Raw genomic sequence first — 12,469 nt, forward strand, 5'->3', positions numbered from 1 at the left:
TGCAGTTCCTCCCACCCCCTGTGCTTAGAGTTCTTTTAGGGTCCTGATAAAATACTGATTCTTAGGCCTCATCCACTGAGGTTCTGGTTCAGTAGGTAGACAGCCACCCTGGAGAAACCCTGGCCATGTAGGGAAAAGACCAGCAGCACTGATGGATTATTGAGGCCTTACCCAGATCCCAGAGATGTAAGGATCAGCATTCAGTGTACAAGAACTGTGACCCAGGATGCCAGGAAAAGGGTGCTGTGTTTGCAGCATTGGCTGAGTCTCACCCATGGTAGAGAGCCAGCAAATGTTAGTTGGATTACTGTGAAGCAAGGGACCATCACACACACCCCTGAGGATCCTCACCTGAGTGAGGCAGTCAAGCATGGGGGATGTGTAGGCTTGAGAATTCAGTTGCTGGGTTCAGAGCTTGCTTTGCCACTTACAGGTTGCGAGTGACCTTAGGAAGGAGTATAAATCTTCCTAAGCCTTCATTTTTGGCAACCGTAAAAAGGAAGAAAGCCCCAGGTTTGTGCCTCAGTGTTCTCCTAAGAGTCGTGGGTTAGTTTTCTGTAGTCCGGACAAAATACCTGAGAAAAACAACTTAAAGACGAAAAGATTGATTTTGGATCACTATTTTCAGAAGTTTTGATCTGTGATTGGCTGGCTCTGTCCCTGGGTTTGAGGGGAGGCAGATCATCATGGTGAAAGGGCAGGGTGGAGGAAAGCCACTCACTTCAAGGTGGCTAGGAAGAAAGGAGAAAGAGGAAGGGGCTGGGGACAAGAAAGAGTTCCCAAGGGCATGTTCCCAAGGACCCGCTCCCTTCAGTGAGGTCCAGCCTCCCAATCATCCATTTAACTATGAGCTCATCAGTGGATTAATTCACTAATTATGTCAGAGCCCTCATGATCCAGTCCCTTCCCAAAAGCCCTGCCTCTGAACATAGCTGCATTGGGGACCAAGTCTTCAGGACAGGAGTTTTGGGGGCATTCTGGATCTAAACTGTAAGAAGTCCCATGGTGTGAGGCTCACGCAGTGCCTAGCATGGAGTCTGGCGCCCAGTATGTGTTCATCAGATATTAGCTGTGGTTCTGGCTTCGGGGCCAGGGTACCCCTCTCCCTGCTAGAGCCTTCTCTCCTGTGCCTTGGACCAGAGAAGCCAGCATGGGCCTCAGAGTTTTCTGCATCATGGAGCTGAGCTTTCAGGTCTTCTTGGGTCAAGTGGAACCTGCTCTTTGAGGAAAGGCAACTGGGTACTGAAATTCAGGGCAGATTTTATATGAATAGCCTGGGGTCCTGGGAGCAGCCTATGGATTGGCAGAGCAGTGGATTGAGGCAGGCAGTACCTTTTATTGCTCTGCAGCTGTGCTTAGGTGCTTCCTATAAGTCATGCCATTTAGTGCTGGGACCTTGCCTTTGGCTGAGTATTGACTTCCCCCTTTGACAGCTGTGGAAACGGAGGCTGGGAAAGGCTGAGTGACTTTCCATAGGTTACACGACTAGTAAGTGGCAAGCGAGCATTCCGACTCAGGTCTTTCTGACCCAGAAGCCTGGGCTTCCCCCAAACCAGCATGTGCAGAGTGCTCTGGGGGAAAACTGCGGTGTTGCCGGCAGAGGGCGCTCGAGGAAGGGGCCGGGGCCGTGGGGAGGTGGGCTCAGCTTGGGGCTCATTGTGATGACAGCATTTTATATTGAAAATGTCCATGGTGTCTTTTGTAGACCTCGCCCCGATTTCTTTTACCGCTGCTTTCCAGATGGAGTGATGAACTCGGAAATGCACTGCACGGGTGACCCTGACCTGGTGTCCGAGGGCCGCAAAAGCTTCCCCAGCATCCACTCCTCTTGTAAGTTCATGGTGGGGACACACTTCAGTTCCCGTGGGCACGTTCCTGATCACTTTCTTGGGGAGCTTAGGTGGAGAGAAGAGCATTAGTACGTACATGTTAAGCACCATTCATTTTTCTTTGCTGTAGGGTGGTTGGCTTAGAAACAGGATGCTCAACAGGAAGTAATTAGCCTGGAGACAAGGCTCTGGGGTTTACCAACACTGTACGTGTTGTTTCCTGAGCTCAGCAGAGTGTGACGTGTGACGCTTTAACCTTGATGGCACGTGGGAATTTTCCATGTTCCCTGGGACCTGATATTGCTCAACTTAGTGTTCTGCCTGATTTATTTCTTCAATTGTGCGTATTTCAGATATCTGTGTACATATATACATAATGCATATGCAGATTCATGCACACATGCATGTACGCTCACACACACACACACACACACACACACACACACACACACTCACACTGATGTATAGTTCATCTTTAGGTACATGAGCTGGGGTCAGCATCACAGCAAAGGCTGAAGAAAACGAGTCTGGGGCATCATTGTGTAGAAGGAACACAGGTCTTTGAATTGTGCCAAATCCTGGCTGTCAGATATTAGCTCAGGGCCTCGGCTCCTGCTGCATGAAGTGGGAATGAGAATGCCTCTGCTGTCTGTCAATGAGCAATAACCACCACTTGCATTTCTGAGCACCTGCCGTGCCAGAATGTGTAGGTCCATTGTCTTATTTGGTCCACTCAGTAATTGCAAAGCACTTAGAATCATGAGTTCAAATAAGCAGTAGCTCTCTCTATTGTTATTTATTGTCAGAGATGAAGTTTCCAGAATATCCTGGCTCATGTCTTCATTCATTTTATCAATGTTTATTAAATGACTTGGATACCGGGCCCCACGCCAGGTGTTGGGGATACAGACAGAAACAAGATGCAGCCCATGCCTTGAATAAGATGAGCCCCTGCCGTGGCATGTCCATAGGCAGTGGCAGGCTGTGTAGTAAGCTGGCGATTCTTGGGATAATTGGAGGGGGAACTATGGCAACAGGTGACTGACAGCTTGGGATGGGCCATGATGCCAAGTTCTTGACTCCTGCAGGTCTGATCATTGCTTACCTGGGCTTGTCTCATCTTAATCTTTCCTTTTCTTTTTTTCCTAAATTCTGTACCTAAGACAAACCCTACTAGTGGCTGGATTGAGACATTTGAGAATTAATGGAATGCTTTATCCTGTGACCGGCTGTGGATGTTTTGCCCAGAGCCATTGGAGTTGAGGGTCTGTCAACAAGATATTGGGGTGCCAGGTACTCAAAATGAATCACTGTCAACCTGAACCCCAACATGCCAGGCTGGGGTTGTTCCCACTTAACTTACAAGGACACTGAGGCTCAGACAGACCTAGTAACTTGTCCAAGGATGACAACCTCTCTTGATCTAGTGTCTTGGGCCTTTTGACGGTTTAATACAATGAAGTATTTATAGTTCGTGTAAGTCTACATAAAAACTCATTTTGTCTTTTGGTTTGTTGAAGACCGTGGTGGGTTGCATACCGGCCCCCAAAAGGCAGGCCCAAGTCCTAGTCCCTGGAACCTCTAGAAAAAGGCTCTTAGTTAATAATAGTGTATGATATAGTGGAAATTTGCCAAGAGAGTAATTTCAGAATCTCCCCACCCCCCACCCAAGGTGATCATGTGAGAAGATGGATATGGTATCTTGTCTGATGGTAGTAGTCATTTTACTATGTATATTTTTATTATTTAAAAATTACTGTTTACATTCCAAAAAGGGGGGGAAAGGGTCTGTGCAGATGTAATTATAGTAGGGATCTTGAGATGCGATCATTTTTGACATAGGTGACAGGCATAGGGAGACTTGAGACAGACACACAGGGGAGGAGGCCCAGTGGAGACATTGGCAGGTTGAAGTACTGTAGTCCAGCCCTGAACACGTGGAGCCACCACAGCTGGAAGAGGTTCCTCCCAGAGCCTTCAGAGGGAGCGTGGCCCTGCTGGCAACTTGGTGGTGGACTCCTGGTCTCCAGGAGTGTGAGAGAAGGAGTGTGAGCTGTGTTCGCCTCTGTGTCAAGGTCGCCCATTGCTGCAGCCCTGGGAGATGAACATAGAGACTCAGATCAGACACTTAATCAGCACAAAGGAATTGGCTTTAGGGACGGGCAGGGGATTGAGGGAGACACGTCGCTACCTATGCTGCTTCAAAACAGGTCCCTGTGTCAGGAGCAGCATGATGCATGAGAATGTGGGCCTCAGGTTCTTCCAGGCCTCAGGCCTCCTGCCACTCGAGGAAGGAAACACACCTGGAAGTGCTTCCTTCGGAAGTCGTTTTTACTCTGTGAAGTACAAGGGTCTGGGGTGCCAGCCGGAGGCTCCCTGCTGTGAGCTGTGGCATCCTTGCCGTCAGGAATTCCCAAGCTGGCGTTGCTTTGCTCGGGGACCTGGAATTGTCTTCCCCTGGGGTCGGCTCTTTCTGCTCTCTCTCTGTGCCTCACTCAAGTTCTTTTGTGTTGTTTTGGGGATATAATTCATCCTCCCAACAGCTTGGTGCTGTTTTAAGGGGGCTTTAAAAATTAAGAGCACTAAGTAGCGGAACCCTTTCCTAAGATAGGAAAATCTTAATTCTGACTTTTCAAATGGTTGACTAAGGACGGAGGCAGAGTTCAGTGTCTGCTGCTGCACTTGAACTGGGGGAGCAAATAGCTCTCACCTGAAGACCTCAAGCAGGCAGACGGCTGGGCCGCAGAGATCATGGCTGGCACCACAAAGCTATTTCCTTTAGACTCACTCTCTCCCTCTAGTCACCAGGAAGCCTTTCTCACAGGCTGTCCGTTGGCCGCTTGTTGAATGTGTGACTGAGGTTGATCTGTGCTGGACAAGCTTTTTGGAAGGTGCTATTATTATCTTTTGCTTCAGATATCACTTAGAATGTTATAGATTTGTCCAGTCAGCAGGCGGAATCCTCCACAGCCTCTGGACTTTCATGGGGGTATTTCCATGTATCTCTTTCCCCTTTTGATGACAGGGCAGTGATTGGCTTGAAGGGACCTGCCATCTCCAGTCAAAAAACCATCAGGGCTATTTTCTGGATTTCTTATTGTAACTAATAGGAAGGCTCGTGATTGGGGTGACTTTTGCTCCTCAGAGAGGATGACCTCAGTGGACCTTTATTTTGTTACAAATACTCCTTCTTCCTTAAAAAGAAAAAATCAATTTTCTAGGCTTGATTGGCAGAAACTTCTGGGATGTGGGATGGAGATCTAACCCGTGGACCAGGCGTGGTTTTGCTTCTGCTGTCTTCAGAGATAATTGGCCACAGGAATATAGGCCTTGCCCTCATAACATCCTGTAGAAGGGTTGTTTCCTCTGGACTGAAGAACACTGATTTCTTTTGGAGACAAAGGATCTTGTTCTTGATGAGCAACCAAACAACTGCAGCTGAAGAGCTCACAAAGCAAACCCTGAGCACACAGCATGTCCCTGCAGTGGGGGACTCTCAGGGGGACTTGCTCAGCAAGGCAGCCTAATCCCCCTTGATTGGACACGCAGAGACCACAGTTTCCAAGAGCAGGTGGTATCCTGCAGGCCTGGGAGAAGCTTTGGGTTGAAGAGGAGTCAGAGAGTGGACTCTCTCCAGGGGGCTGAACACTGGAACGTTCTGCAAAGAGAATCGAGTCTCATAGCACAATCTCAATTTTTGATTGGGTAATGATTCAAGAGAATAGAGGGGAGAGAGAAAACACAGTAACACAAATGATTAACGCCAAGTCAAGCTGTTCAGAAGCTTCTTTCCTGTAAAAGGGGTGGGAATGAGTGAAGCCATGCCATTGTCCAGGGATGGCCCACGCCAGCAGGCAGGCCAAGCTGCTCGGCTTTGCAGATCAAGTTTTATTGGAACACAGAAATGCCCGTTCATTTACATACTGTCTGGGGCTGCTTTCACTTTAGAGGGACAGAGTTAAGTGGTTGCAAAAGAGACATGGTCCACAAAAATGACAATATCTATTTACAATACAAGCTCACCATCCTTGCACCTGACACATGCTGCAACCTGTAGTATTAAAAAGCATTACTGGGCTGGGGATGTGGCTCAAGCAGTAGCGCGCTCGCCTGGCATGCGTGCAGCCCAGGTTCGATCCTCAGCACCACATACAAACAAAGATGTTGTGTCCGCCGAAAACTAAAAAAAAAAATAAAATAAATATCAAAAAAATTCTAAAATAAATAAATACCAAAAAATTCTAAAATAAAAATAAAAATAAAAAGCATTACTAAACAAGACCAGCACCTTCAGACTGTGCAGGTGGATGCTTCAATTTTGAACAACTCTATTTCAGTATAAAGGGGGGCCATTGTTGCTGGCAGGTATATTCTTTAAAGGGCTGGGGAGGTAGGAAGGGCTGACAGAGAGTCAGTTGCCCCCTGCCGAGCCCTTACTGTTTAAGAAGCCCTGGGCTCAGCACTTGGGAGGGGACCAGGATGATCATGGCCCATGTCCTCCTTGCGGGTGAGGCGGACCCTAGCCCTACAGCGCTGCTCTCTGGAATGAGAAGCTGGGAATGTCTGTTAAGGGGCAGGGCAGCCTCCAGGAGGAAAAGCACTTTCTCTTAGAGTTTCCCACCAAAGAGTACAGGTGGGTTTCATGTTTTGAGGTTTTTATTATGTCTGAAGCGTCTTAATTCTGGTTGTGACTGTGTATAGAAGTTTAAGCTGCAAATCATTTCCATGCAGGACTCCAGTCCAGAGAATGCCTAAGACAGGTCTGAGGATGTTGCTTTCCTCATTTTTCTCTATTTTTTTTTCTGGGACCTCCTAGGATATTTTCTCTGTCTCTGGTCATCTGAATTTCCTGAAGATGATGTGCCTTACTGGGCTTCTTTTATTGACTTTATTGTCCTGGTCACTCCACGAGTCCTTTTAAGCTGGAATTTCATTACTTGTACCTCTGTGGTCCCTGTTTCATCTTTGGAACTGTCTTAAGCAGATGTTGAATCTCCTGGACTCTTAATCTTTTTATTATCTTTTCTTTCCTATTATTTATGTCCTTTTTGCTCATCTCTCAGAGATTTAAATAATTGTATCTACTAACCGTTCTACAGAATCATCATTTTGATTTTTATATTTTTAATTTCCAAGAACTCTTTCTTGAACTCTGATTTTAAAAAAAATCAATAGCTTGTTCTTTTTTTTCCCCATGGACACGATATCTTTTACCTCTCTGCTTGCAGGTTGCACCTGCTCCCTGCCTTCTGTTTGTGTGTTCAACATCTGGTGTCCTTGACTGTTCTTATTAAAGGTCTAGTTGCTCAGATAACTGGGTAGAGCTGGGTAAGTGGGGTCCACTGGCTTGCTGGTTCCTGAGGGTTAGCATCTGACTTTTACCTTGAGGCTCTTTGGTCCCAGAAGAGGCCTCCCAGGCCCTGCGGGTGCCCACAGGTTGGCTCACCTTGGGGACTTGCACATGCTCTCCTTGTTTTCCATCTTGCTGTTGGGCTGTGTCTTCTCCTCTGTCTCTTATTCCTTCCCAAGTTCAGAGCCTCGGATGATTAAAGCTTTAAATCTTCTTCAAGAGTGGGCAGGGGTGGTTTCCTAGTTCTGCAGGACATGGCTGGGACCTGGGGAGTTTAGCTTCTGTTTATAGGGACGTTCTACTTAACCTCTGTTTCCAGACCCATCTCTGCCCCACCACCCTTGCCTTCCCCAGGACCAGATGCCTCCAGTTCCAAAGCTTTGCAGGCCCCTGTGGAGTGAAGGACTGCCTTGCTCCTCCTCAGCACCATCCTCAGCGGGATCAAAGACTGATCTGTCTGTAGCCGTGCAAGTCGGAAGCCCCTGGGCCACTTGCTTCCCATCTTCACATGGTGTGCTGTGGAGTTCAAGTGCCATCAGATGGAATTTATGTTCCTGAGAAGCAGAACCAATAGGTTGTGCATCTCTTTCTCTGTATCTACCATGTAATGAGAGACTTATTTTAAGGAATTGGCTCATGGACTGTGGGGCCTGGCAGGTCTGAGTTCTTCAGGACAAGCTGGCAGACTGGGCATTCAGGTAAGAGTTGATGTTAAAGCCTTGAGCCCCAGCTGAGACCAGTAGGCTGGAAACCAGGTAGGGCTCCTAGTTGCCAGTCTAGACGTAGAATTCTTCCTGATGTAGGAAATCTCACTGTTCACTATTGAGGCCTTCAGCTGATTGGATGAGGCCCACTTACATTATGGAGGCTAGTCTGCTTTATGTAGTCATCACTTTGCAAAATACTTTCACAGCAACATCTGGACTGGTGTTTGACCAAACAAGCAGCCGTCGTGGCTGCACTAAGTCGAGTTAGACATCACACTGCTGCTCCTTCTGTCACTTCTCACTTTAAAGTCAGAAATGCCGCCGTGGAACTCTGGTGACCTCATTGTAGAAGAAGCATTTGCTTTGTGTTGCGTTTGTTAGCAGGGTCCTTGAGAAACGCACACGTGCGAAGGGGTCTTTGCAGGCTGAGTGTCTGAGAGTTTGCTTTTGCTGAAGGGATCTAAGTAGCTTTTAAGTATGAATTGGGAAATGATCACAAGATATCATCTCTGCCAGGTCTAACTCCATCAAGTGTGAATATTCAGTGTCATAAACCAGCTGCTTCTTAGAGTGGCCCCGCAGGCTTCTGCATAAAGAAAAAGGAACCAGGAGAGCAGGGAAGACTGCAAGGGTCATTTGTTTTGCATCATTTTATGAAATGAAATTGCTCTCAAGGGGTTTTGCTGGTAGACAGGGAGCTTGGGAACTCCTCTCCTCTTAGCATTGTGTGAACAGCCCGGGCTGCACAGACCACTGGTTCAACCTGATGAGCTGGTGGCCATTTGTCTGAGATCAACTCACCTCATGTGGCTTCTCTTGTGACTTAAAAGGAAAACTTCCTGATCAAGGGACCTCAGTGAACTTGGCAAGAGTTCTTCATAGTTTTTCTTCCTAATTTTTTTTTTTTTTATCATCCTACGTCTCAAGCTTCCAAGGCAATTGCAGAGGTTTCTGGGAAGCAACTGCACCTACTTTGCCACGTCTCCTACCTGAATGAAGACTCACTGTGCCTTGGAAGGCCTTCCCTGGGCCTGCCAAAGCCTGGGATGAGGGTGCAGAAGGAGCCCTCTCTGCAGGGCATGTTCAACAGCCTGCTTTTCATTACCACTCCCCTGAACCTGCCCCCCCCCCCGCCCCTGGAGGCAGTTAGACTTGTCCCTCTAACTCCCACGAGATTTGGATGCCATCCATTTATTGTATATCTGTTAACATACTTAAAAATAAAAGCCCTTAGTTTCGAAGTCACGTGAAGGGACATCAGCAGACTTGGCAAGAGCTCCTCACTGTCTTTCCTCTAATGATAGCTTTTATTTTTCCCTTCCAGATGATTGTAATAGCTAAGATTTATTTCATCTCCTTAAGAACCAATTTTCATCCCCCCAGGAGCAGGAGCTATCTTCTGATCGACAATGTATATTCTAGGATAGTGGCTCTTAACTGGGCAGTTTTGCCCCCTGGGGACATTTAGCAATGTCTGGAAACATTTGATGATGTTTTGTGTGTGTGTGTGTGTGTGTGAAGCTGGTGCCGTTGGCATCTGCTGCCTAGTGGTCAGGAGTGCTCAGCTCCATGACAGTTACGCAGCTCAACATGCCAATAGGGTCCAGCTGGGACACCTCGCTCTAGGGCAATGGAGTGATATATGGAAGAAATGAGTAATTCATGTGTTAAATTCATCTACTCTCCAAGTTCCTGGTCTGAATAAATAGAATCTTTTAAGAAATGGGTACTGTTTAATTCATTCAGCATACTCCACATCGAAGAATTGGTTTGCTCTTTTCTTCTTTGAAAAAAAAATGATTGGGGTCAGATCAAAGATTATAATTAAAGCCCAATGTCCAGCTTTTTTATTATAAAATATTTTGAACATTTAAAAGAAATGGAATGTGCAATGAATCTGCACCACCAGATGCAACGCTCTGCTCTTCTCCTTTCCTGTTTTTTCTTCCCATTTCCCACACCACTCATTAATATGATTATTTTTTTAAAAAAATAGCATATTAGGGCTGAGGTTGTAGCTCAGTGGTACAGTGTTTGCCTCACACATGTGAGGCCCTGGGTTTGATCCTCAGAACCACATATAAATAAATACAATAAAGGTATTGTGTCCAACTACAACTAAAAAATCAAATATTAAAAAAATAGCATGTTAAGGTAAATATACATTGACATGCACAAACCACAGCCAGTCAACCCTGACCAGTGGACACTCTGTGTGACCCATGTTCCCATCACAGAGGAAGGCATTCCCATAACCCCAAACAGTTCCTGTCTGTGTCTCTCCAGTCAGTCCTCATCCCTTGGAGGGAAGCAACCACTGTTCATGTTTCCTTTCCCCTTTTATTTATTTATATTTTTCTGAACTTTAGATTAACTTTGTCCATTCATTCCATTCCCATCATCGGAATCCACAGTATTTGCTCTTTGTGTCTGTGAGCGTCTGCTCTTATGTCTTCCAGTTCATCCATGCTGGAGTATCAGTAACTAACCCTTTTATTGCTGAGATGTAAGCTGTGGCGATGGACCTCACACACGGTGTTTGTCCATTCTATGCTTGGTACACATTTGGATTTTTCCAGTTCTTTTCAGTTGTGAATTTGAGAGCAATTCCTTTAGTAGATTTTATGCTGGCAAAATATCTGAGAGAGGCATTGTTGGGTTAAAAGTTTTCTGAAACTCCAGGTTTCCCATATCTTCACTAATATTTCATGTTATCCATCTTTTTGATTTTACTCATCTTGGTAGGTGTGCAGTGGTATCTCACTGCAGTTTTAATTTGCATTGCCCTGATAGCTGATGGTGTTGGGTACCCTGTCATTTGCATATTGGCTTTTCACAACACTTTCTATTTGCATATTATCTGTTCAGGTTCTTTGCCCGTTATAATTTCTTTGGCTGTAATTATGGTTAATTGGAGTTTTCGCATACCTTATAAGCCTTGGTTGGATAGATGCTTTTTCCCCCCATCTTAGTGCCTGTTCATCTTACTGGTGTCTTCAGCCACTTTTAATTTTGATTGAGCCTGACTACTTTTTCTTTCTGTTTGTTGCTATGTCCTGCTAAGAAACCTTTTCTTATCCTTAAATTGCAAAGGTGTCTTCTTATGTTTTCAGGATTTATCTGTATTGTAGCTTGCACCAGTGATTTGTTTTTATTGCTCAATAATAATGTGGTTTTATGCCACATCTTATTTATCCACTAGTCAACTGATGGACATTTAGGTTGTTTTCAGCTTCTGAGTGATGGAAAATGCTGCTATAATGTCTGTGTGCAACTTTTTGTGAGGGACATATCCTTCATTCTCCTGGGTATACACATAGGATGGAACGAAGGACCGTGAGGTAACTCTGTTTAAATCTGAGGAGCTGCCCAACTGGTCTCCACAGCAATGCTACCATTCTATATTCCTACTGGCGGTGTGATTTTGACATCTTTTCATCTTTTTATGTATCTGTTAGCCATTTGCAGGTCTGCTTGGAAAAGGTGCCTATTCAGGTCCTTCACCCATTTTTACGTTGGGTTACTATTTTTTTCTATTGAATTGAACGAATGCCTTATATATTTCGGATGTTACCTTGCATCACATACATGGTTTGCAAATGTCCTCTCCATCATTGGGCTCTTTCCTTGTGTTGTTTCTTGCTTCCTTTGCTGTTCAGAAGCTTTTTAGTTTTTGGTAGCCCACTGGTTTATTTTGCTTCCCTATGATCTCGGCCTCATATCCAAAAGGTCATTGCTGGTGCCAATGTCAAGGAGCTTCTTCCATGGATTTTCTTGTAGGAGTTTTTATGGCTTCAGTCTTACATTTATGTGTGGTGTGTGTGGATTCCCAGTTTGTTCCCAGTTTTCCTAATACCACTTATGGAAGAGACTGTCCTTTCCCTATTATGAGTTCTCAGAAACTTTGTAAAAAATTAACTGTATGTGTGTACGAGTCCTAAAAGCCCTCTATTCTGCTCCACAGGTCTGTCTATTTCGCACTAGCACCATACTGCTTTTGACTCCTGTGGTTTTGTAATGTGATTTGAAATGAGAAAGGGTGATGCCTCGTGCTTTGTGCTTCGTCCTCAACACTGCATTAGTCATCCGAGGTCGTTTGTATTTCCATGTGAAGTTGAGGATTGCTTTAGGATTCATTCCTCTGAACTACACCATTGGAATCTTGATAGGGATCACGCTGTCTCTCCAGCACGCTTTGGGTAAAATGGATATTTTCATAGTGTCTATCCTTCAAATCCTTGAATAAATTAAAACTACAGCGACATATCACCATACACACCTGCTAGGATGGATGTTATCAATGAGATAAGACATAACAGATGTTGGTGAGAATGCAGAAACAAGGAAATCTTCACACACTATGGGTGAGAATGTTATTATGGAAAACAGTGTGGAGGTGCCTTAAAAATTAGAAGTTGAACCACCTTATAATCCAGCAGTCCCACTTCTAGGTCCATATCCAAGGGAAATGGAATCAGTATGTGGAAGAGATACCTGCACCCTCGTGTCCACTGAGCATTATTCACAACAGCCAAGAGGTGGAAACAACCTAAGAGTGTGTTGGTGTTTATCCAAATAATATA

General features: G+C 45.4%; 1 protein-coding gene across 2 annotated transcripts in view; it reads left to right on the forward strand.

Moving 5' to 3' along the window:
• Plpp4 (phospholipid phosphatase 4) overlaps nt 1-12,469 on the forward strand; it is a 112,949-nt gene that overhangs the window by 56,998 nt on the left and 43,482 nt on the right. Inside the window, exon 5 of one of the 2 annotated variants that reach the window (XM_048791312.1) lies at nt 1,706-1,830. The exons of the other annotated variant lie outside the window; for it this stretch is intronic. Coding sequence (XP_048647269.1) covers nt 1,706-1,830 — 125 coding nt within the window. The remainder of the gene's footprint in view (nt 1-1,705; nt 1,831-12,469) is intronic. 2 annotated transcript variants of the gene reach the window in all.

This window comes from Marmota marmota, unplaced genomic scaffold (genome assembly GCF_001458135.2).
Source record: "Marmota marmota marmota unplaced genomic scaffold, marMar, whole genome shotgun sequence".
In the NCBI taxonomy this organism is placed as follows: Eukaryota; Metazoa; Chordata; class Mammalia; order Rodentia; family Sciuridae; genus Marmota; species Marmota marmota.